Source organism: Odontesthes bonariensis, chromosome 19, assembly GCF_027942865.1.
Source record: "Odontesthes bonariensis isolate fOdoBon6 chromosome 19, fOdoBon6.hap1, whole genome shotgun sequence".
Taxonomy (NCBI): Eukaryota; Metazoa; Chordata; class Actinopteri; order Atheriniformes; family Atherinopsidae; genus Odontesthes; species Odontesthes bonariensis.
Genome location: NC_134524.1, coordinates 11,756,225 through 11,779,117, shown reverse-complemented (window position 1 = coordinate 11,779,117; position 22,893 = coordinate 11,756,225). Strand labels below are relative to the sequence as shown.

The 22,893-nt window shown below is 40.3% G+C and overlaps 1 protein-coding gene across 1 annotated transcript in view; it reads right to left on the bottom strand.

Annotated features, from left to right (window-relative positions):
• The window catches only part of LOC142368422 (glucosidase 2 subunit beta-like), a 132,852-nt gene that overhangs the window by 25,512 nt on the left and 84,447 nt on the right, over nucleotides 1-22,893 (bottom strand). Inside the window, exons 11-12 of the mRNA XM_075450578.1 lie at nucleotides 17,146-17,215; nucleotides 15,179-15,268 (exon numbers count right to left, since the gene is read on the bottom strand). Coding sequence (XP_075306693.1) covers nucleotides 15,179-15,268; nucleotides 17,146-17,215 — 160 coding nt within the window. The remainder of the gene's footprint in view (nucleotides 1-15,178; nucleotides 15,269-17,145; nucleotides 17,216-22,893) is intronic.

The window sequence follows — 22,893 nt, the reverse complement described above, 5'->3', positions numbered from 1 at the left end:
GAATGTCTATCTGTCTCTTTGTTAACACAGTGGATGGCAATGTGTCCAAGGTCTACCCTGCCTCTGGTCAGCTGGGAGACACTCCAAACCCCTGTCATCTTTTTCGTGTTGACGCAGGTATAGATAATGAACAGATAAGATGGATATGATATAATTGAGTCTCTGCTCTGTTTCTTATTACAGATGCTTTACAGAAGGCATTTCATTTTCAGCCATGACTTTTGGCAAGTGCAAGCAACCTCTATAAAAACAGAAGTGTTGGCTGTTTTACTGGTCTAGAGAATTCAGTTGTGTTAGCACAATGCTAACGAAGAAAGACATCAGAAATTATCTTTGATATATTATTGCCGTCATCAACCTGGATGGGTTATAAGGCCATTTCCTAACAAGGCTGCGTCCATCATTTTACAGTGAGACAGATTGTTCGCAAGTGTAAAACAATCAAGAAAGCTGCTATACTTCTCAGAATACAGCGATAGCTTATTTGGGAGGGTTGCCAGGAGAAAGCCTTTTCTCTTTAAAAAGAACGAGGTAGCTCGGCTTTGTTCGCTAAGTTTCACTTAAACAAGTCAGAAGACTTCTGGAACGATGTCCATTGAGCAGATGAGATCAAAGTGGAGATGTTTGGTCAAAGCGGCACGTCTGGAGAAAACCAAACGGCATAGCAGCACAAACACATCATAGCAACTGTCAAGCATGATGGTGGAGGGCTGATGATCTGGGCTTGTTTTTCAGCTTGTTTTTCACCTTGGAGTCATTCAGTTACCAACAATGTGTTTTTGTTGTTGTTGTTGTCTTTCATTTGTTTATTTTTCTTCTTTTAAGATGTAGTGTCATAGCGGCATAAATCATAAACTGCAACCAACTGAATACCCCTTTCCTCCACCTCCAGGAGCATGGGAAAAACTATGTGGACCTCAAAATGTGTCAAAGGCCTACTCTACTGTCACCGTTTCATTTCTTTCTTCTGTCCTACTGCAGTGAAATGGCAATGCAATATGGCAGACAGGTGAGAATGGTGACTCACGTTAATTACTCACCAAGTTACCAAATCAAAATTATTATCATCTTCAAGTTATTCTATTCAGAAATGGATAAATAAGTACACTTATTAAATTGCTTTTCTGCCCCTAGATCATTCTAAACGTTCCACATTGGAAATTTGAAACCTTACTACAAATGAGCTTACACATTCCTCAGTCTATTGAGATCCAGTCAAAAGGAAAGAAGGAGAAAAATAGCAATTAAGCCCTTCTGCCACTACACTGTGATGTGACGGCGTGGGCGGAGGTCACCGGGGGCGACACTGCAAACCGCAGCAGCATCAACAGTGGCAGCAGGTAACACTGTGTACACTCAGTTGGCGCGCCACAGGTCAAAGTTGATGTAGCCGAATAAGGCACCGTCGTTAATTGTTTATCTGCCAACATTGAGGAAACCAACACTTCATCTTGATAGCCTACAACAAACTTCATGCCAGAAATGTAGTAAAAAGAAACAGTGTTTGCATAACTAAAGAGAATATACTCCAGCTTTGTTTGCGGAATCATCTTCATGTCGCTGATATTTTAAGATTGAATCTATTTTTATCTCCCTTAAATAAAAAAGGAAAACACTATGTTGCATATTTTACCTCTTGCATGTTATACTGACAATGTTTTTTGGGTGTAAAAAAACTGTAGGACAAGCCAGTCAAATTTCACAAAAAGAAGGAGCTGCGACACACGTCTATTCAATCTATTCAGCTTTAATTCGAAGATTTGTTAATCGTTACTTTGTTTATCGGCACTTCAGTTGGTAAGAAAGGAAGCAAACTGCTTGAAATGTTCAGATACAGATGGACAGCATGTAGTCATCATCACTGTGGATAAACCATCAATTTACATGTTTGCTGTTTAGCCAACAGTTTGTTGAGCAGATCCGCAAACCTATGTCGTTACCTTAGGAGAAATTTGCTTTCTCCAAGATCAAATCATGACAGGATTGTGTGTTCTATGTCTTGTAGATGAAAAAGTTTTGCTGCGTTTGGGTTTCTTTCCTTCAGTAATAGTTTTAAAGTGCAGCCATGATCAGAGTTTTATTTTTGGTGCTTCAAAACATTTTGAATGGCCATCCTTTCAGGTCTCAAGCACAAATGCAGAATCAAGTTCCAGGAGTGTTGCGAATGTAAAAGGAAACTATGTAAAAGTCCTTTAGGGCTCGTTGAGTATTCATTTCAGAAGAAGCATCATGATCATTCTTTGAGCATGTAATGTTGGCAGCCCACAGACTTGTTTTACTGAAGCCACTTAGAGAAAGAACGTAGTTTTTGTTATATCATGCCACTTTTTTTCTTGAAGTAATTAAAGGTTGAGACAAGTGCAACACATGATGATGACAACGATAATAACGATAAGAGAATCTTAAAATATACATTATGGAGCTTTGCTTCAAGCAACATCCAAGGTACATGTATGTATATATGTATGTGTGTGCATACATACCAGCCCTAATATATATAAATATATATGTACCTCACTAGTATATACAGCTGGGACATCAGGATGTTATTTGGATTAGATAAATGTTGCTGGTAGATATAATAAGAGAGGTAAGACCTTCATAACTGAAGGGGTTGGACTATCAGAGGGCACCATATCAGATGTTCATGACAGTAACAAATACCTTGGGATTTCACAGGCAAGTGGATACCATGAGGACACTGCAAGGACGTCAGCCACAAGCATGTGCTTACAAAGAATAAGATAGGTCCTGAAGTCAGCTGAATGGGAAGAACAAAGTCCGAACCATCAACACACATGCCCTGCCTGCCATCAGATACCCCTCTGGCATAATAAGCTGGCCAAAGGAGGAGATAGAAGTCACTGATATCAAGACAAGAAACCTCCTCACAATGTACTGAAAGTTTCACACCAAGTCCAGCACCCTGAGATGGTACACTAAGAGGAAAGAGGGAGGTCGGGGCTAGGGAGCTTCAGCGTCACTATCCAGGATGAAACAACTATCCAGGAATACATCAGGAAGATGGCCCCCAGTGATGAATGCAAAGAGAATGTCTCAGGCAGCTGAAGCCTAGAGTAGGGAAAGGAGGAGTAAACATCAAGGAATTATAAGCCTCTCCATGGAAGCACTAATCATGGCAACACAAGAATACGCCGTGAACTAAAGAACAACAGAGGTTGGGGAATAGAGCCGCCTCCAAGACAGTCCAGAACATAATAGCTGAGCGAAAGTGCGCAAGAGGCAGGCGGGTATGGAATTAATGAAACGCCATAACCAAGTGGTGGGAAACAGAAACATCTGTGCCGACGATGGGTTGGAAGTGCCATAGTTAAAGTGGGAAATACCTCCAAAGGTAGTGAAGAATAACAGAGCTCAGATCCTGTGGGACATCTAGATCCAGACTGATAAAAGGTGATGGCTAACCAACCGGACATTGTGGCGGTCGACAAACTGCAGAAGAAGGCAGTGATAGATGTAGCGATTCCAAGCGACAGCAACATCAAGAAGAAGCTAGAAAAATACCAAGGGCTGAAGGAGCACGTTAAGAAGATATGGCAACTGAAGGCAACAATGATGCCAGTCACACTGGGAGAGTGGTTCCAACCTGGAAACATCATCAGAGATCTTTGTCCAGAGGAGCAGAGTCACAGGAACAGCTGAAGTGCCGGCGCCCAGGCCTCTGGTAGAGGACCCAAGATGGAAGGGGGGCGACCGCCCACCACAGGGGTGAGTGTGGAGGTTATATTGGAGCTAATTGGTTGGAGCTTATATTGATCATATAACAATAAACTATGTAAATATGTTCCTGTGCACAGTTAAAATGAATAAAATTGAGTCATTGTTCAAATATTTCTGGGCCTGAACATAGCTTTTGTTGGATGAATAAAATGCGGTGCGATTACACTGTAAATTTATTCGGCATTCTCATACTGCATGTAGGAGCAAAGAAGCAAAAATAGTTCATTTTCTTTAGATTGTTCTGCTTTTACATACCGCCAGTGAATCCTACATTAGATGAGAGTTTCGTAGGAAGGTGTGGAGAAGGTTGGCTCAAAATAATCCCTTTACTTTTCCTCCTCAAAGGTGTCAAAACGATTCTTAACACTAAAGGGTGTGGAGAAATCTACTTCAACATAACTTGAGGTGATAATTAGAATTCCCACATTAAAAGTGAAAATCGAGTCAACAATCGGAGGCTTTCAGAGCAACTGTGAAACATCTGTTCTTACAACACCCTGGATCACTTCAACTTAAGTCCAACTTCAGTACAATAAGGTCTGTGTTTAAGCGACCCCTAACTAACAACCAGGTGTAGCTCTCGCCACCTATTGTTCATTAATACAACACTTAAACATAAACAATACAACAGAGAATATAATAGAACAAAATAACAGATTGAATGCATAATAATGGGGATGACCCAATTTAAATCTTTCTAAAGTCTCAAAGTCCAGCTTTAAGCCTTATCCAAATACCAGCATTTTATTTACCATTTGCTTTGCAGAACTTGGATCCTTTCTTACCTATACAACAAGACGTTGACATTTATGTCTGCAAACTTATTTGGTGGGCTCGTATTAGTTTGAGCTCCTCTAGTTCCTATTAAGATCAAGCTTAATGCTGCACTAGAGAATTTAATTTTGGAGTGAGTTCTGTGAAATTTGTGGAAACAAAGAAGATGTATTAACTTCTCAAATGAAAGCAAAGACTTAGAAATGACTGGCTCCTACATAAGAACTTTTTTCTTTCTTTCTGGGGCTCTGATGGTATTTGATAACCGACTCTCAAAAGCTGCCTTACGGACACTGTGGAGTATTTCTCCATTATTTTTTCATCAATCAAGCCGGTGAAAATTCTGGAGTCGAATCCAATGGAGACACGTGCGTTTGAAAGGTGTGGAGTTGTCCATAAAGGCACAAGCTTCACAAAGCCCTGAGCTCAATCCATTCAATACTTTAACACCTGCTTTTAGGCAGTTCTTACTGCTAACTCCAACTTATTATGCCCAAGTTGTTTAAGCAAATGCCAAAAAGCCAAGTATTTCCAGGGAAATATTCCTATTTTTAACATGACTTTCTGTGGCATGAGATTCCCGAGCATACATTATTCACTGATGTTAATGACTTCGTGGTCACTCCTCACCTGTGTTGTGTCTACATGGACAAAGTGAGGAACAATAACAGGTGAATTTGTTGTGAATTCTAGAATTTATGTTCAGAAAAGGAAAACGCATAAGTAGCCTTTTCTGACTGTAGAGAGCAGATCACCAGAGAAAACCTGATAGCAAACCGATTCCAAAATCATTTGGAATGAATTGTGTACATAATGGAGCTGCATTCCTACACATGACCATTCTTTGAAAGTGAAACATAAATAAATTGACATATCAACACGAGGTAGATGTGATTCAAGATTGTGATTTTGCTCCTCAGCTGAGAGAAAGCAGGGGTTAAAGGGGTTGGTCAAATATATGTATTAAAACCACTACTGTTCGTATTCTTGGGTAAAAACGACTTTTTCCAACTTCATTTCCCCATCTGACATTTAAAAGAGAGCAGTTTAGTTTTCGGTTCCTCTGTTGTGAACATTTCACCAACACTAAAGCACGTCTCTCTCGGGGTGAGAGCGTCAGATGTGCTTTCATTCAGTTAAATGCCACTTTCAATTATAGGTGTTTTTCTGTCGTGAATCGACAGAGGAGATCCATTTCAATAATTTGCTCCGATTCGCTCCGGACCACTGTCCCTCCTCAAAATACACGTTAAACGGGTCAAACACACAAAAGTTTTGACCCCATTTCCACGCAGAAAACCACTCTCATGGTAACGAGGCTTGTAGATCAGAACCATTACAGCTAATGAGCTCTTTAGAAAATGCAGACCTATTGTCTAAAAATGTGCACAGAGGAAAAGCTGTTTTTTTTTATATATTCCGGCGAGAAGTGCTTCATCCTTTCACATTTGCCTTAAAACAACTGTCTGACGTCTTTCTATGGCAGAATCATAGTTCAGCATACGACTTGAAGCTTGTCGATGAACCCTAATTTCTTTATTCACAGCCGTGAAGAAACTGGTGCTTGTGCAATTCACAGTACACTGTAGGTGGATAAAAAACAACTCAACAAACAGGGACCCCCTCGCCGTGGGTAAATTTGTACAGAAAAACAACCACTTGTGTTTTCCCCAAAAGAAAAGATTACAGTAAACAAAAACATTCATACGAGTACCTGACTACTCAGAAACGATTAAACATCTTTAACGTCTTTAGAGCTGCATCCGACTCTTGATTTTTTTCAAGCGAGCAGCTCCAAAGAAGCAGAGTCAAAACATGATATTTGCTTTCATTATCTGAGAGAAAAATTTCCTACAAGACAACAACAATTACACTTTCTTTGGAGTTGTCACAGTTTCTGAATTAGATCATATTAGGTTTGATTAAATCAGATCAACTCAGCTGCTTCTCTGGGAGGTCTAGGTTGCCTCAGCGGGAACTGTGAATTAGAAACAGCATGAAGATGAATATCAGATTAACACTGTTTAACAAAGGGATGGTAATTTTCATTCACTCAGATGCTTTGCTGTCTCTTTTTAAGATCTTATTGACTTTAGTCTCTTGTTTATTTGTCTCCAGGGTTTCTGTCCTTACTTAAAAAAAGGAAACCTTTCGAAAAATTATGTAAACTGGGTGTAGACTCAAGCCCGTTCATTAAAGTTTCATTTAATCGTGTGTCAGCACAAGTTAGTCTTTGCTTTGCTGTAGTGAGACACAGATAGTGGCTGTAATCGCAGACAGCCAACACTGTCTGCCTTATTAACCAGTAAAGTCTACATGAGGAGGTAGAAGTTGTGTTAATGAGCACAGCTGGCTTTTATACTTTAGTTTTCTTCTCACTCAACAACAGACCAGGTTAAGGAATCACATTTTTTCAATGGGATTAGGGAAAATCCCTGGTTTGGGTTGAAATGCATTCCTATACAGGCTATATTAAGACAAAATACATTTTCAACAAAGTAATCCATTAAGTGAACAGACACATGAGTTTTATAGTGCTGCCAAAGATACCTGCACTTACTGGCAGTTCAGCGTTCTGCTGGATGAACAATGAATGTTGGCTACTTCAGATTCGGTCGTTTCCAGGAAGAGACCAGTACTCTGACAGACAAAGGTTGTGCCGAGTCACAATTGTGACAAGGAGGCAGTGATTCAGCAGGAAAATATGCTGGCAGGCTTTCTGGAAACATTAAGACTTCATAGTTTGGTAAACCTGATTCAACTATCCTTTTAGCTTTGTTTTGGTCTCCAAATAACTGAGTTTTTCTAACGTGGAAAAAGTGGTGTATTCTTATATTCTTACAGCTTTGAATCTAAACATGATGTCTGGCTTGAAAGTTATGTAACTACACAAAATAATGGATCCACGGAGTGAAAAGTCAAAACAATCATCTCTGACGTGTATTTCTTTAAGTAATTCGATGCATTTCTTTAGCTCGCTCTGTTATTGATGATTGACCAAACATAACCTTTTATAAGCCCATTCTTATTAAGAGCAATGGTAAATATGATGCCTTTATTCCACAAGCGTAGTCGTGCTATATCTAAAATATACATCATTTAAAAGCAAGGGTTGAGACAAAGTCACGCTCTGAGACGTGAACCTGCATTAGCAGCTGCCGACCAACCACTTATTCTAACAACACAATTACTGTATGTTCAAGCAGACTTTTGGCCTTTTGACCACCTGATAAATGAGAGGAAAAAAACTGCTTTCATTTGTGTAAATGCGTGCATTTGTCTGTAGCGGAGTGTTTGTCTGCCTTCGGCGTTACCTTCCATCTCTTTCTATGGGTCGAAACATTTTTTAATGTCTCATGTTGTATGCCAACTTGAATATGTACCATCCCATCAACATGCCCCAGCCCGTTGATTCGTGCAGCTTGCAAAAGTGTGGTTATATAACCACCGCTGCCAACTTGGCGACTTCATTCGTGGATTAAAGTTTCTTAGCGGCAAATCGAACAACTTTTAGGACAAACAGTCCCTTGCAAGCACTGCCCCGTGAGATCGCAGTCTGTCTCTTCCACAGCAGGAACAACTCTCTCTGCTTTCAGTCTGTTCGCTCAGCAGTGGAGGGAAGCAGCAGCAGCAGCACCTGCTAGACTGCAATTTCTGAGTCGAAGAAAATAATTGAATCCAGTCGTTTCCTACTTTCTCTCTGGGTGATCATTGCACATGTAAATATAGCCAAAATCACAGCACAGGTGCTGTCCTCAGCATATGTGGAAAGTTATTTCCTCAGAAGAACCTGCAGCTAAGGAAAACATCTGAATTTTATCTGAACAGAGCCACAGCCTGGAAAAATGCCTTGGAACTTGCTGCTTGTTCATGTCTTGTCATAATGGGTCATTTTTATTCACGATTTAAGGCTCATCCATCCAAATGACAACAGAAGCAGAAAATCATGTGAATGAGAACATATTTAATAGGAACTCAGCTTTAATGCAGTATATGAACATGCAGATTGACCCTAATTTACCCTGAAACCTTTTTTATCTTTTGTTCACACATTATTTCCTCCATTGAATGATTAAATTATCGCTTTCAGCCATTTCCGACTGGTTGCCTCCTCGCTCATAACAAGTTGTGACTGTAGCATGCTTTACATTGCAGATAAACATAGAGGAAGCCATTCGTATGACTAGGGAGACATTCACGACTCTAAAAATGAAGCACATAATTTCTTTTTGTTTATTTTAAACAGATACTAGATGTCAACAGACTGTCTAAAAAGCTAAATGAACTCCATTTTCAACTAGACACCACTTGCCACAGTTGTTACTGCACATGGCTCCTTATTTCCATGTTGCTCCCAGAAGACACATTTAGCTCTCCATGTCCATGCCATGGTTTTGACCCTATTTGACCAACCTCTGTTGGCCGTCTTAATGGTGTCCCTTTCTACCTCAGAAGAACCCAGTGCGCTCTGGAAGGCCATGTGATGTTCTGCAGACAGTTGGAAGTGTCACTTGTGCTGCGTTATCCTTCTCTCTTCTCTGTCAAAGCTGAACCACAGTGGCAGGCATGACTCACCGAGGAGCTGTACTTTCTAACGACATGAGAGCGGAGGCTGAGTCAATCTGACCTGACAGTCTTGCATAAATCACGGCCCTTCGATTTAAGTTGCTTTGAGGAGTGTCAACAAATCCACAGGAGGAATATTAGGCTCTGCTGTAGGTAGGGACTCCGCCTCTGAGAACTCATTATGGGGTGTCTCCCTTCATGCTGTGCCAGGCTGTGCTGACTGACTTGCAGAGCTTATTTCTGATTCACTGGCAGAAGCCTGCGTTTTCAAGTCCCGACTTGTGATAAGGGTACGCCAGCGTTCCAAAGACTGTTCCAGGAGAAATACGAAGATTTTAAATAGCTGACTTTTGGGGGAGAGCAAATTCAATACTTTGAATGTGATGCAACATAAAAAAGAGCTAAGAGCCTTGAGAAAGGTGCTCGGAAGTAGAACAGTAAATGCTATTAAATGGTAATGCACCTAGAACAAGCTCTCTCTGTAAGCTTTTATTCATTTTGTTTATGGTCTATAGAGAAAAATGATGAGAAGGCAGTTTGGGAAATTACTGCTACACAGCATTTAGCTTCTGATCTTGCCGTTAATCATTCCACTTGAAAGTGTTAAAAACAACAAAAGGGCTGTTTTCTCTCCCACTTTAAAAACAAACTAATGCATTTTTTTTTTCATCTATGAATTAAAGAAAGAAATTGTTTAGAAGTTATTTAAACCATCATGAGACAAGGCAGAAGCACTGCTGAGGAATTAAGTTTAAAGCGGAACTATGCAACTTTTTCATGGTCATAAAATTGCTTGGCAATCATCAGATTGCTTGGCTGACCCGTTCTGATGAAAACGGTGACATTTCCATCTCCATCTGGTGGCCCTAGACCGAAACAGCGCTTGCAACTTTGCCTGTGGCGCCGCGTGCTTTGTTTACCTCTGGAAGTCTCGCGACACACGAGAGCCGAGAACTACTGCTTCACGGCAGGTCGTTAAGGGCTCTGAGCCGAGCCAGGTAGCCTGATAAGACACACCCTCTCTCCATTAGCTGTCGACGGCTCTCCAACCACAGCCCTTTTACAGACAGCCGTTCCACTTCCTATTCGCCCCATTATAAAAAATTTGGCTGCAGTTCAGTTGATTTTGTCTGGGGGCGCTGGCGAGCGAGTGCAGAATGACCATTTTCCATAGGGCTGGCGCTAATAACTCAAAAAATGTCCCCGCTAGCGGCTGAAACCTGAAAATAATACTGTGATTTCTGACAGAGGGATGTGGATTTATATCGAAAGTACAATAACCTGGGAGTTATGGCTTTCTGTTTTCTTACAGGTCTGGCATTTGCGAGTCAGTATCCGCTAGCATCTAGCTAACGGAATCTGAAGAACGCACGGCTGATTACGACCGGCTGCTTTACGGCACTCGTCCACTGTGCCAGAGTGCTAACCTGGTGCCGCTAACAACAACCAAAGCTAAACCAGAGGCTAGTCAGAGAGTATGTAAAAGGGCTGTGCTGAAATCTGTAACTATTTGAGCTAACACCTCTCTGCTAGCTCAGCGCTAGGACTGACCATGCCGTAAAGTGATGCCACATGCGTGACGTCACTCGGGATGAAATACTGACAATAAATGTGTATTTTAAACAAATCTAGTGAGTCTAAAAAATCAAACCAAGTGCCGTTTGAAAGGATAATTTATCCTGCCTTTAGGAAAATTAAAATGAAAAAATATAAAAAATTCTATCAAAAGCAATGGCTGCATCTAAGGTGGATTTCATAGTACCACCATAGAGTTCGGCGTGCTCTGCACTGCTTCGTTGGCGCCCCTAGAGTGCAGTACCACCCGGAAATAGCCGCCAGTTTTCCCTCTCCTCATAATAGAGACTCTCTGCTCCAACTCTCTGCCAGTGTCTTGGAAAATAAACCGTAAATTGCCTCTGGTGGGTTTACGACAGTCTGGCTAGACTGTCGCCTTATTTTCTACGGAGCTCCCCCTACAGCTTTGGGGTGTGTATTGCATGGTAAACAAACCCCGTATTACTGAAAGTTGCATGGCGCCGCTTTAAATAACAAAATGTACATTGAAAGATGAATATCCTCCCTCACAAAGACAACAAATATCAGCTGACACCCTCAGATAGAAATGCAACACACAGCTGCGCAAATCAGGTACTGAACGTAGCACGAATGTCGTAAACATGACCAAATCCTGACGCACACATCACCCAAATAACACCAGCGCCCTTTGGATTCCACTCATTACAGAAATGCTCAACTATAGACAGTTTCAGAAAAGTAGACTTTTATAGCTTTGGGACAATTCTCTGTGATATCTATGTGTTATTTAATCAAATGTTATAGAGCTAAACACCAGTGAGGACTGACATGAGATCCTTTCAATTGATGATCGAGACATCAAGAAATGTCATGAAATGTGGTGCTCTGTTACTTTGCTACTCTGTGGCATGGGAGGGAGGGCTATAGAAGCCCTCGGTTTACGTGTCTGTCAATGTCATGTCTTTTCAGGATCACTGTTCAAGGCAAACAGCAAGGATAAAGGACGACAGGGAGGAGAACTGGTACATTGCTGCGAGGGGGCTGGTAGGTCAAAGCACCTTCTTCTCAGTTGACGCTAGTGGATACTGTGCTCCTCAACGTTTTGAAGGATGAAAAAATAACATGAAATGTATGATGCCAATAGGCCAGGGGAAAGAAAAAAAAAGCAACACAGCACAAACTGGGTGTTTGTGCAAAATGCTGAGGGTGGGAGAGAGAGAAAGTCCATTTCTCTCATCTGACAACCAACAGGTTCTTATTCAAACAGCAGTCGCATTATACTTAACGCCAGCTTCCACAAAACTCTGCCATGAGCTGCCATGATTTTAGATTTTTTTTGTGAGATTTAAAGGATTTTCAAGGAAAACACAAACATGATAAACGGCTATTACCACTCCAAAAAACAGAGTGAGCCGACTTGATTAAACCTGCAAGCTTTTCCAGATCAATAAACTAAATAGGTGATTAACATTACCCACATTTCAATACTTTGCACTGATACAATGCCTGCTGCTTACAGAGGAAGGTTTAGAAACATTAAGCTTGTGCTAGAATAAACTCGGCATTTTCAGACTGTCGGTGCGGTTAATTCATACTTTTTGTGAAGAGACAAGAGACTTGTGTAGGTTTTCAGGCAGCGACGTCAGCATTTATTTACAACACTTTTGAGATACTAACACCATCACATTACTGGGGGCAACTAAGTGCTTTTATAGCTGCCTGCTGTAGCTCAGCAACTGGAACAGCCTAATGAGGCGATGCTGGACAAACCAGAGAATCACAAAATATTTACATACAACCAACACCCTAAATGATAGAAAATAGAAAATAAATATTTGCTAATGCACATTCCTGTAAATAATTCAGTTACACATACTTTGCAATATTATTCCAATCAAATAGTACATTCTTCTGTATTAGTAGTACAGCAGATAATGTTTTGCAACTAATATAGCTAATATTTGCCCCATGAATTGAATGGAATGCAAAGTTTTTCTAATTTTTTTTTATGTAAATCCTAATCACCATATGACTGCAGAAGATGTATAATTTCTTCTTTTGTAGCGTGGAACGTCTTGGTCCAAATATTGAATTTTAAAGGTCACTTTTTACTAGCTGAGATATCAGTCTGCATCACTCCGACTCCTGCAGACAGACTTTTTTTTCAAGGCATATGGACAGACGTGCAGTCCTCCAAAAGCCTAACAGCATGTAGGCTCTGGAGAGGACGCTACATGTTGATCCAATGCCAGTTGGTTGAAGGTTTGCTCGATTCAGGAGCGGTTGGCAACAACACATTTCATAACAAAGAGCACGAGTGCCAAAAATGATGAATGGCAAAGAAGCACAGGTGAAAAGCACAGCTAACAAGCAGACTGGACGGACGCTTTATTATGTAACACAAAGCAGGTCTTTGTGACCTTTAGCAGAGCTCTTTTGCAAAGTAGAGCAAAGTTAAATTACCAACAAAAGCACCAACACCACCAAGAGCAAAAAGGCTTCTACTTTTTTGGGTTTTTTTGGAAAATAATAAGTAAAGGAAAAAGAAAAACTTACAAACATCACTTGGATGTGGACAAATGTTATTTGAATTGATATTTATCCATTAATGCTCATCTGGCACAAACTTGCATACCTCTCATTCACTTGCATCTCTTGGTCGCTTCAATTCTTTGCATTATCAAATGTAAAAACAAACAATTATACAGGAGCCAGCTTCTTAAACCCAAGTGCAACACTGTTATCAGACACTGTCGACAGTAAATACCGATTTAATCAATTTCTTTTCTTCATTCGTTTCTTTTTTCTGGCTTATGAACAAGAGAACTGGATCGTTGCTTTTCAGAATCTCCCCTCTAAATGGCAAACTAAGTAAACAAATCACACTGGCATATAAGGGCATGGGAAAACTACCAATTCCAAAAATGTCTGAAAAATGTATTTGCAGTGCAGATCGCATAGTGCAGATCTCAGATAATTTTCTTTCAAAACTGCAACCACCCACAGGCTTATAAAGCTCCAGCTGGCAAGCGATCCTGAGGAGAACAGATTCTACCCCAGCAGGGGCCACAGGGATGCAGCAGGAGAGAGTAAAAGAAGCTCATTCTGTTGATTAAATTTAGTTGATTTAGCTTCTTGGCTTCTCCAGGGTGACTTGGAGCTCGCAGATTATCAACCCCTTAAATGGTCGATCTTTTGTGAGATGCTTTCCTTCTGCAAGAGATGCATTTTTCTTCCGTACAGCTGCAAAAAAAAAAATAAAAGAAAGGTGCCTTCCAGCTTCTGGCTGACATGTTGATTTTGTGATGGCCCTTTCAAACTGCTTCACATCTCTACCCAGCAAGTTTAATGTGCAGTTGCAGAGAACAGGTAGTCCAGGTCAGATTCATTGACATTCCTAAATATCAAATTTTCATCAGATTACTGCCCAAGAGCCAATTTTTGTAGAATCGGTGTGTCTTGATAAAACTTTCAAATGTACCTAACAAAGGAAAAAAGTGACTAGCATATTCAACAACATTTGTCTGTTGGAACCTCTGGAAACAATGACGGCCTCTTCGTGTTTCTTGATGCAGTCTATAAGCTGTAGTTTCAGCCACTTTTAAATTCAAATTGCCTTCGAGCTCTTTTAAGGTGCCAGGAGTCCTTTTTTTTCCAAATGCATATTGCAGCTTATCCACACATTTTCAATAATATTGAGGTCAGGACTCACTCCTGGCCAGATTAAATCTGTCCATCTTTTCTATCTTTTCGAGAAAAGTCTCCACCATGCTTTACTCAGGGCAGGGTTTTTTCTTTTTCCTTATGGGCTTTATGTCGTCACCTGCACACAAACCGATGAACTGCATTCCCAAACAGCTGAAGCTCTGCTTTTTTTTGTTGTTGTTTACCTCCACACAAGTAAGAAGCATCTTGACTGTGAAACTATCTGTTATAATTACAAACTTTTGAAACATGGACATCAAGATTTTTGACAACTATCTTGTGGGTTTTGGAGTTGTTACACCTTGTGATAAAAGCATTTGTGATGCTCTTCGATTGATAGTTCTCCAGTCATCACAAGTGTGACTAATAAATTGGAAGTAGATGCCCAGTGAAACCATCGGTCATTGGCTAATTTGGATCTTGTGAAACTACAGATGATGTTTTTAATCTGTTTAGTGAACTCATTTAAATTCTTAAAATGTGTCTAGCATATAATATGTATGTATGCATTCTGATTTCTTTTTGTCACTGTCTGATAATGCAAAACCGGTTAAGTTGAATTTATTTCTTAAGATCGTCTGAGGTTACAATTTAAGAGTGCCAAAGACTTGGACCAGGCTTGTAATTGCTTTCCATCATTTCCACTTTTGAGAGTACACATTTGTTAAAAGATGTAGCTTTTCAAGGGAAGAATTTCACAGGTATGAATATGTGTTTTCTCTATTTTGGGAGACATGATTAACCAGAAAGCATACTTTTATGAGCAAAAACACATTTTGAACTAGTTTACATATTCATGTTGGATGAAAAAGCCTTTCAAAGAGAAGTAAGTAATAAAGATTCAGTCGGTACTTACTGATATACTTTCAGCTTGTAACACTGGCTTTTCAAAAAGAGAAACTCCCAATCTGTTCCATAGTCTATGGCCAGCTTCTTCTGCAGATCGCTGAGGAAACAAAGGTACAGAAGATCAGTGCTGCACTTTAAACTAGATCATTTAATCATGTTAATATTAGCAAATAGATGTAATTATGACAAGGGAGCGGTTTTAAAATAAGCCTAAACTTTAACAGTTTCAAGGTTTTGTATAAAATGCACAGCCCAACATAACAAGAAGACCAAACAGTCTTTTAATGAATAAGAAAGCCGCTTTATAACATCTGGGTGACTCAGAACTGTGCTGACAGTGAAGCTTTATTATTTTTATTTTTTTTCCTTTTTGGTGATAGTGTGTTGATGAGGTGGCCCCTTAAAGCCCATTTCTATGCAGTGTCTCCAATTATTTCAGCCAGTGAGGGCTGCACTTCTTCACAAATGGCAGATAAGGCAAGTGAGTCCTATCTCTAACAGTTCACAAGACCTCATTTCCATATCCATATCCCAGGATTGCTAATGGGGTTAACAAATGTTTAGGGAGGGTGATTGTTCCGCATGAGGTTGATCAGGTAAAACGGTGTAGGGGGATGAATCGCGAGAGCTGCACAGTGGTGTGGAGGGTTCCTGGTTCCATTACCAGCTGGAGCCTTTCTGTGTGGAGTTTGCCTGTTTTCCCACCATCCAAAAACATAGGAGTGAGTGTGAGCGTGCGTGGTTGTGTGTCTCGTTTGTCTGTGATGGACTGGCGACCTGTACAGGGTGTAGCCTGCTTCTCGCCCAATGACAGCTGGGACAGGCTCCAGCCCCCCTGCAACACTAAGCGGGTACAGAAAAACGGATGGATGGATGAATCAGGGTCAGAAAAGGGATGCAGGTTGGAACCATGTGTGTCATTGTTTTGTATATAAATCGCTCTTTCCAGCATAAACTCTGTAAGAGGGAAAAGACTTTCATTTTACACTATTACTAAAAGGTATGAAAACACAAATGTCCCATCACAGTAACATCTACATAATAACAAATGGCATGCCCTAAGGAGAAGACAAACTAAAAAACCTTTATATGGTGCTCCAACACAAATAGCAGTGTTAAATTTGACCAAGAGGAATGAGAGCAAGGATCTAGATCACATGAAAATATCCCAACTAATTTTCCCTATTTTAGCCTGGTGAAAGGATTTGTTTACGGGGTAAAAATCTTGACCTTTGTGCTTAACGCTCCTGTCTACTCAGTGTAATGAACCGTTTGCAAGCCCAAAGGGCCACCAAAGCTTCTTGTCAGCTATTACTGTCTGGCTCAGAGCTCGGTGGAAACATCTGAGTGGGAGCGCGCAACAGGAATTCGCACTCAAACGTGTTCATGTTTTTATTTTTTCTTTCCTGTCTTCTCAGCTGTTGTAAAGCATGTTAGACTGTGACAGTCTATGGTGATGTTCAGGAATCGCAAGGAGTTGAGCAGGATGCCACACGGCTTCTTGAGGATGAATTATAACACCGTAAATAAAATATGCAGCTATTTTGTTGACATCAGTAGATCATTTTGCTATGTCATCCCAGAAACAACAAGAAGTTTCAACAAAATGCCACAAAGAATTTTGGATAACTCATATCCAGGCTGACGCTCTTATGCGCAAAGTAGGTAGGACAGAGGCCTGCACAGCACAGCAGAGCACAGCAGGCAACCAATAGAGTTTGTTTTTCTTCATTAAAATTAGCCTTAGGTATCACACAGTGCAAATTCATTACTGTGCAGCTTTCCAGACTACTTTAGCAGAGAAGAATGGAGTCTATTTTAAGTCCTGGTCAGGTTATCATGACTCCCTGCTTACAGTAGCAATGTGAGAAGCAAATGCGTCATCCACAAAAAGTGCAAATTGTTGAGGATTTGACTGCCAACGTGTGACAACAGAAGCTAACCTCCTCCCGTAATTCTTTATTTTCCCCTCACCTTATTTCCATGTTGACTGTCTCATAGGCTTCTTCTACCTTCTTCAGATTGGTAGCCTCCCACTCTGCAGCTAGACAAAACAAAAGGTCAGAAAAATTAACAATGCAGAGTTGTTGCATCTCAGCAGCTGTGTGTTGCCAAACAGTGGGTTCTTAATATAGGCTGATAAGTAGGACTGTGAGAGGAACGAGGCAGCACAAAAGCAGGGGAAAAAAAAAATACTTTCAGGTGTGTTAAGAGAAGAGACGCAGGCTTATTAATCTCTTCACAGTTAAAATTGTGCAAACTCAGACTGAAAAAGAAAACAAGTCAGAGGGAATGTAAGGGCAGCAGATACATCTATGTTACATGTATCTTTGTCACACACGTATCTTTAATGTATGACAGTAACACAAGTAGAAAGCCGGAGCTAATTGAAATCCACTCATCACTGTAACAGCAACAGATATTCTACTAATGCAAGTCATGAAGTGCAATATAAACCCTGATAAAAGTTATTTATTTGGTCTGAAGTTGATCAATCAAAATCTCATTACCTATAAAGTTACTGTTGTCAACATTTAATGCGTCTGTTTGCACGGCCTAGCAGGCACTGAGCAACATTTGCATGCATTTTGGTTCAGGTTTTTGATAAAAGTCGGATCAATATACACTCCTCCGTTCACTCTATTTGTCTTTATGTCAGAGGTTTTGAACTGAAAACGTCACAACCCGAAGAATGCTATGTTGAAAGAAGTATGTGACAGATATTGAAATAAAACTCAGACAAAAGGTTACATACTGTGTGCTCTTCACCTGTAATCTGTCATCTTTTTAAACACTGTGTATAAAGTATCAAGTACAGTTGCAAATATCATTTGTTTGATGTTGTTGTGGACTGAAACTCTTTAATATGAGCTCTAAATTTTGTATTAATTTATTTATTAAACGTATTAATTAATTCCCCCCACTGGGGGATGAATAAAGTGTTTTTCTATTCTATTCTTTCTTCTAAAATCTGCAATCTGAAGTCTCCACTAAAAATGTACGCGTGGACTGTTCAGCATTAAACTTGAACTGATATTGATATTTAACAGAGTGGGAGAAAACAAAAAAGTCTATTTAACCTGCAACAGCATTCACAGTTTTTACTCTAGCTGAGTCATTCCTTCTTGAAAACATAGTAAAATCTGTCTTCTCCCACACAGTGGAACTCTCCATGGCAAACAGTCCTGCATTTTTTAAGATGCCTCCAAAATAACAGGAACACCACCAACAGCCCCAAGACAAAATGTGAGCAAACCAGGAGGGACTCCGTTTTTAATTCACCGGCATGTCCACATATTTCACTACAAATGTCACAACCGGGGTGCTCAGAGCGGCACAACTGTGTCTTTTTTTTTCTGGTTTCAGTCGATTTGATTAAGTTTTCAGTCAGAGTGGGAACGAATGTTGTACTTAATATCACCATAGCAACATCACCTGCCAATCAGATCTCATAGTTGACATTTGATAATCAGCAGCTTCTCCACACACTTTTAGATTCAGCTTCAACCTAGCAGTTAGCAAGAGACAAGGAATGGGTACTTTTGGCAATCCCAAAGACTTTCTCCAGAAAATGCATTGTCCCTGTTCCGGCACCAAAAATAAACCTTTTCCACTTGCCCTCAGTGACTAAAGACCTGTTGCCCTAACATCCCGCACCATGAAAATCCTGGAGCCAGATACATAAATAATGCATACATTTAAAAATGTTATAGGCCTTTTCCTCCACAGAAACCGGTATTCATGACCTCACGCACTCTTCAGACCAGGTGTGCACACATTTTATCGTAATATAACCCTGAGATGAGGTCATCAGACAAAGCTGATAGCTTCTCACTTTTTTTTTAGTTTAACCGGCTGTAGAAATCAAGTTCGTGTATGTGCAAATACAGTATTTTTTTATTTTTGAGATTTATAAAATAGAACCCTATATACACATACCTTTATAAATCTGGTAAAAAATACAAACATACACACATCTCTGCCTTTGTGCGTACATACAGACATACATCCGGCCTCTGGAGAGTCGCAAATGAACCCCTTTCAGGACCCACTGCAGTTGGCCTATCGTTAATGGTTAAAGATGCCATCATGGAGCTGCTTCAGCGAGCCCACTCTCATTTGGACAAAGCAGGCAGCACAGTGAGGATCGTGATCTTTGATTTCTCCAGTGTTTTTAATACAATTCAGCCTGAACTGTTGGATGCCTCCACAACCACCTCAATTATTGACTACTTGCCAAAACAGACCACAGTTTGTGAAATTGTAGGGTTTTTTTTTTATTCTGAGAAGGTGGTCAGCAGCACAGGTGGACCACAGGGAACTGTACTCTTCTCTTTACTCTTTACACCTCAGACTTCAGGTAAAACTGGAATCCTGTCAACTCCAGAAAAGCTCAGATACCTCTGCAGTTGTTGAGTGTATCAGTGATTCACAAGGAAATTGGTCAATAACCACCTCATCTTAAACACGAACAAAACAAAGAGATGATTGTGGATTTAAGGAGGACCAGGAATAAGGCAAACTCCACTCCCATACTGGGAGATGAGGCCCAGGTGGTGGAGGACAACATATTCATCTATGAAAAAATCATTGTCCATCGCTGGAACATAATGGACAATGCTACCCACCCTCTAACCAACACAGTGATGAAACAATAATGTATTCAGCCAGAGGCTTCTAAGAGGCAACAAAGAGGCATACAGAAGGTCATTCCTGCTCATGACGAATAATTAGTTAACTACTTATGAAAACAAAAAGAAAATAAGTAAAGCAATACTATAATTTCCGTTTGTGAAAAGCAAAGTATCTTTTCGTTTAATTTTCATTCAAATGAAATCAAATATAATTTAATTTAATTTAGTTTCTGGAGTATTACGGTGATAAAATGCATTCTAGTAACACCAGCACATTGACTCAAAGCTTCAAATGTAATAAAAATGGACAATGTTTAAGTCTGCATTGAATTGCTGTCTATGCCTTCAAAATTGGTGACTAACCAGTCTGCTTGGTTGACAGGACATATGAAAACAGTGTGATAAACTTGTCCACACAATTCAACAATTCAGGTGGTAAGCAATCTGAAATTATAAAAAAAATACATTAATCATTAATAGAATAGAATAGAATAGAATAGAAAAATACTTTATTCATCCCCCAATGGGGGAAATTCAAATTAGTCAAGTAGTTCAAAAAAATGATTAATATTTACAATGATTGTATATTAAATAGTGACGTTTGATTCGATCATCTGTTGTGGAGCTGATGCTCATTCAAGAATGCATTTCAGTGAAGAGGCTGAAAAGGCCATTTACCTGTTTATTGCTGATGGACATGCGGATTCACTGACGTTTCTGAAAGTGGACAGGTTTATCGCTGACGTCAGAGTGAATCTCACTGGGGCCTGGCGCCGTGGCAACGGGAAGGAATGTGCATGTGGTAAGGACCAAGTGGGAAGCTGTGACAGCACTGGCCCGAATACCAATTAGCATGTTCCTTGCATGTGGTCTCAGCTGGTTTCCTTTAAAGAGCGCCCCTCTCACCTCCAAACACCCGCACATACACACGCATGCACACATTTCCCCCCACACCTATTTCTTGCTGAACCTAATACAGACGGAGTTTGTCCAACAGGCAAGCTGGGATTTTTTATTTTTTTTTCATGCTGTAATGGCTATTTTTATAGCACCAGCAAGACCAAATATTTCCCGAACCCACCCCCAAACCACCTCAAAATCACAATCTAACACACAAACATGTTCTCTCCAGCCCTGCCTTGCCCTGTTTCACTCACACACACACTCACACTAATCATTGAGCTCAGCAATGACAAAGAGGAGACACAGAATCCCATGTGGGTGACATCTGACCCGTTGCTGCATTCCAGTTGTATATGGAGGGCGTGGTGAAGGGGGGGGCTGAAGAGACGGAAGGGTAACCAGGCGAATAGAAGTACTCAGAGCAGAGAACACAGGTTAGCTAAAGCCTCCTCAATGGTCTCTGCATCAGTCAGGCCTTACAGAACCCAAAGCCAGTGTACAGTGTACCAGTGACTGCAAGATTACATTATTAGTCTAATGGTCAGTTGGTGTTATAGCATCATAGTTAGCATCATATAGCATCATTAGCTGTCATATATATCATTGTGAAAAAATAAATTCTCTACAGTTTAGATAATAATAATACATTTTATTTAAAAAGCGCTTTTTCTAAATACTCAACACCACACTATACTTTACATAAAAACAACAAAAAAACAACATAAAAACAACAAAAATACAGCATAAAATCAGCTATAAAAAAAAATAGATGTATTCACAAGGAAAATGTGGGACGAATGATTTCATATTGAAACTAATCTGACCGGTGTAAGACATTCTCCTCTTCAGGTAGTCTACAGTACTTCACTTGAGGCTGTCAAGAGGGTTGTTAAATCACAGAGGCTGTGTACAAAAATAGAAAAGGAGGAATACGTGGTATAGTATATGCCATCTCCTACTGCTGGAAGTCTCCAGTGAATACATACCTTGAGCCAGACACCGAAGATACTCTGTTTACATGCGTGTAGATCAATAGATGAGACAATTCCTCTGCAGCTCCAAGAAAAGAAGCCCGAGTCGGTGGTGTGTGCGCAGTGACTATGCTTAACAAAACAAAGGCAATGCAGCAAGGCCACCCTCAAACCAAATACTCACAGCAATACACACCTTTTAGCAAGATTATGTCAACCAACAGGCGCGTGTAGGAGGCTGGTTGGTGTCTGTTTTCAAAGGTCTTCTCTTTAAAATAAAGACTGGCAGCATGCTACACCCTCCACGTTGATTCCCGTGTGTCCTAAATGCTTTAACTCTCCACCATCTTTTTTTTTTCCTCCTCTTATTTCGACTTTAACATTCTCCTTGGCTTCAATATTTTCAGCATGAGCTCCTCCGAGTCTCCCTGTCACCCTCACCTTCCTCTGCGCAGGCTCTATTTTTTTCCAGTGTTTCTCCTCAACTGACAAACCTGCTCTGAAGGCAGAGGACGACTAAAATATAGGTTAAGGATTTTGTGTAATGAAATGTTTATGGCAGAATGTTCAAGGGGCCTTCATAATATTATCAACTGAGCTACTGATAGCATCAATAGCCACCTGCTGGCATCAAACACAACTACCCCGGGGTGAAAAGAAGTCATTTTTACTAAAGAGTTGCAATTTTTGCATTTTAGTCTCACGCAGATACCAATTACAGACATTAACCAACATGAATTGTAGATTAGTCCTAAATGGAACGTGTTCAGACACCAAGTGTACCTATAACACAAACATTGAAAACACAACCAGAGCTACGCTTTGATTTTTTTGAATGTTCCTCTCTTAATCAGTCCAAATCACACAAATGATTGTGAAACTGTAGCACAGGCTGCTGGGAGTTGAGAAGAGGTCAATCTCGCCCCCTGCATAATCGTTGTGCTGGAGTGTCTGATTGTATTAGGGTTGAGTGAATAACAGTAGCTGGCAGAAATAGCATCATGTTTTGAACCATCAGTGCAATTCATAGCCTTGTGACTGACTCAGATTGTATTCATTCTCCCACGCTCTCCTGCAACTCTCTTTTTCTCCAAAGTGGATGAAGGACAAGCGCAGCATCGCGGCGAGTTTGTATTGAAATTAAGAATGAACGCATTCACTGCCCAAATGTCATTACATCAACTAATAAAGGCCAACACAGCAGATGGTGGGCT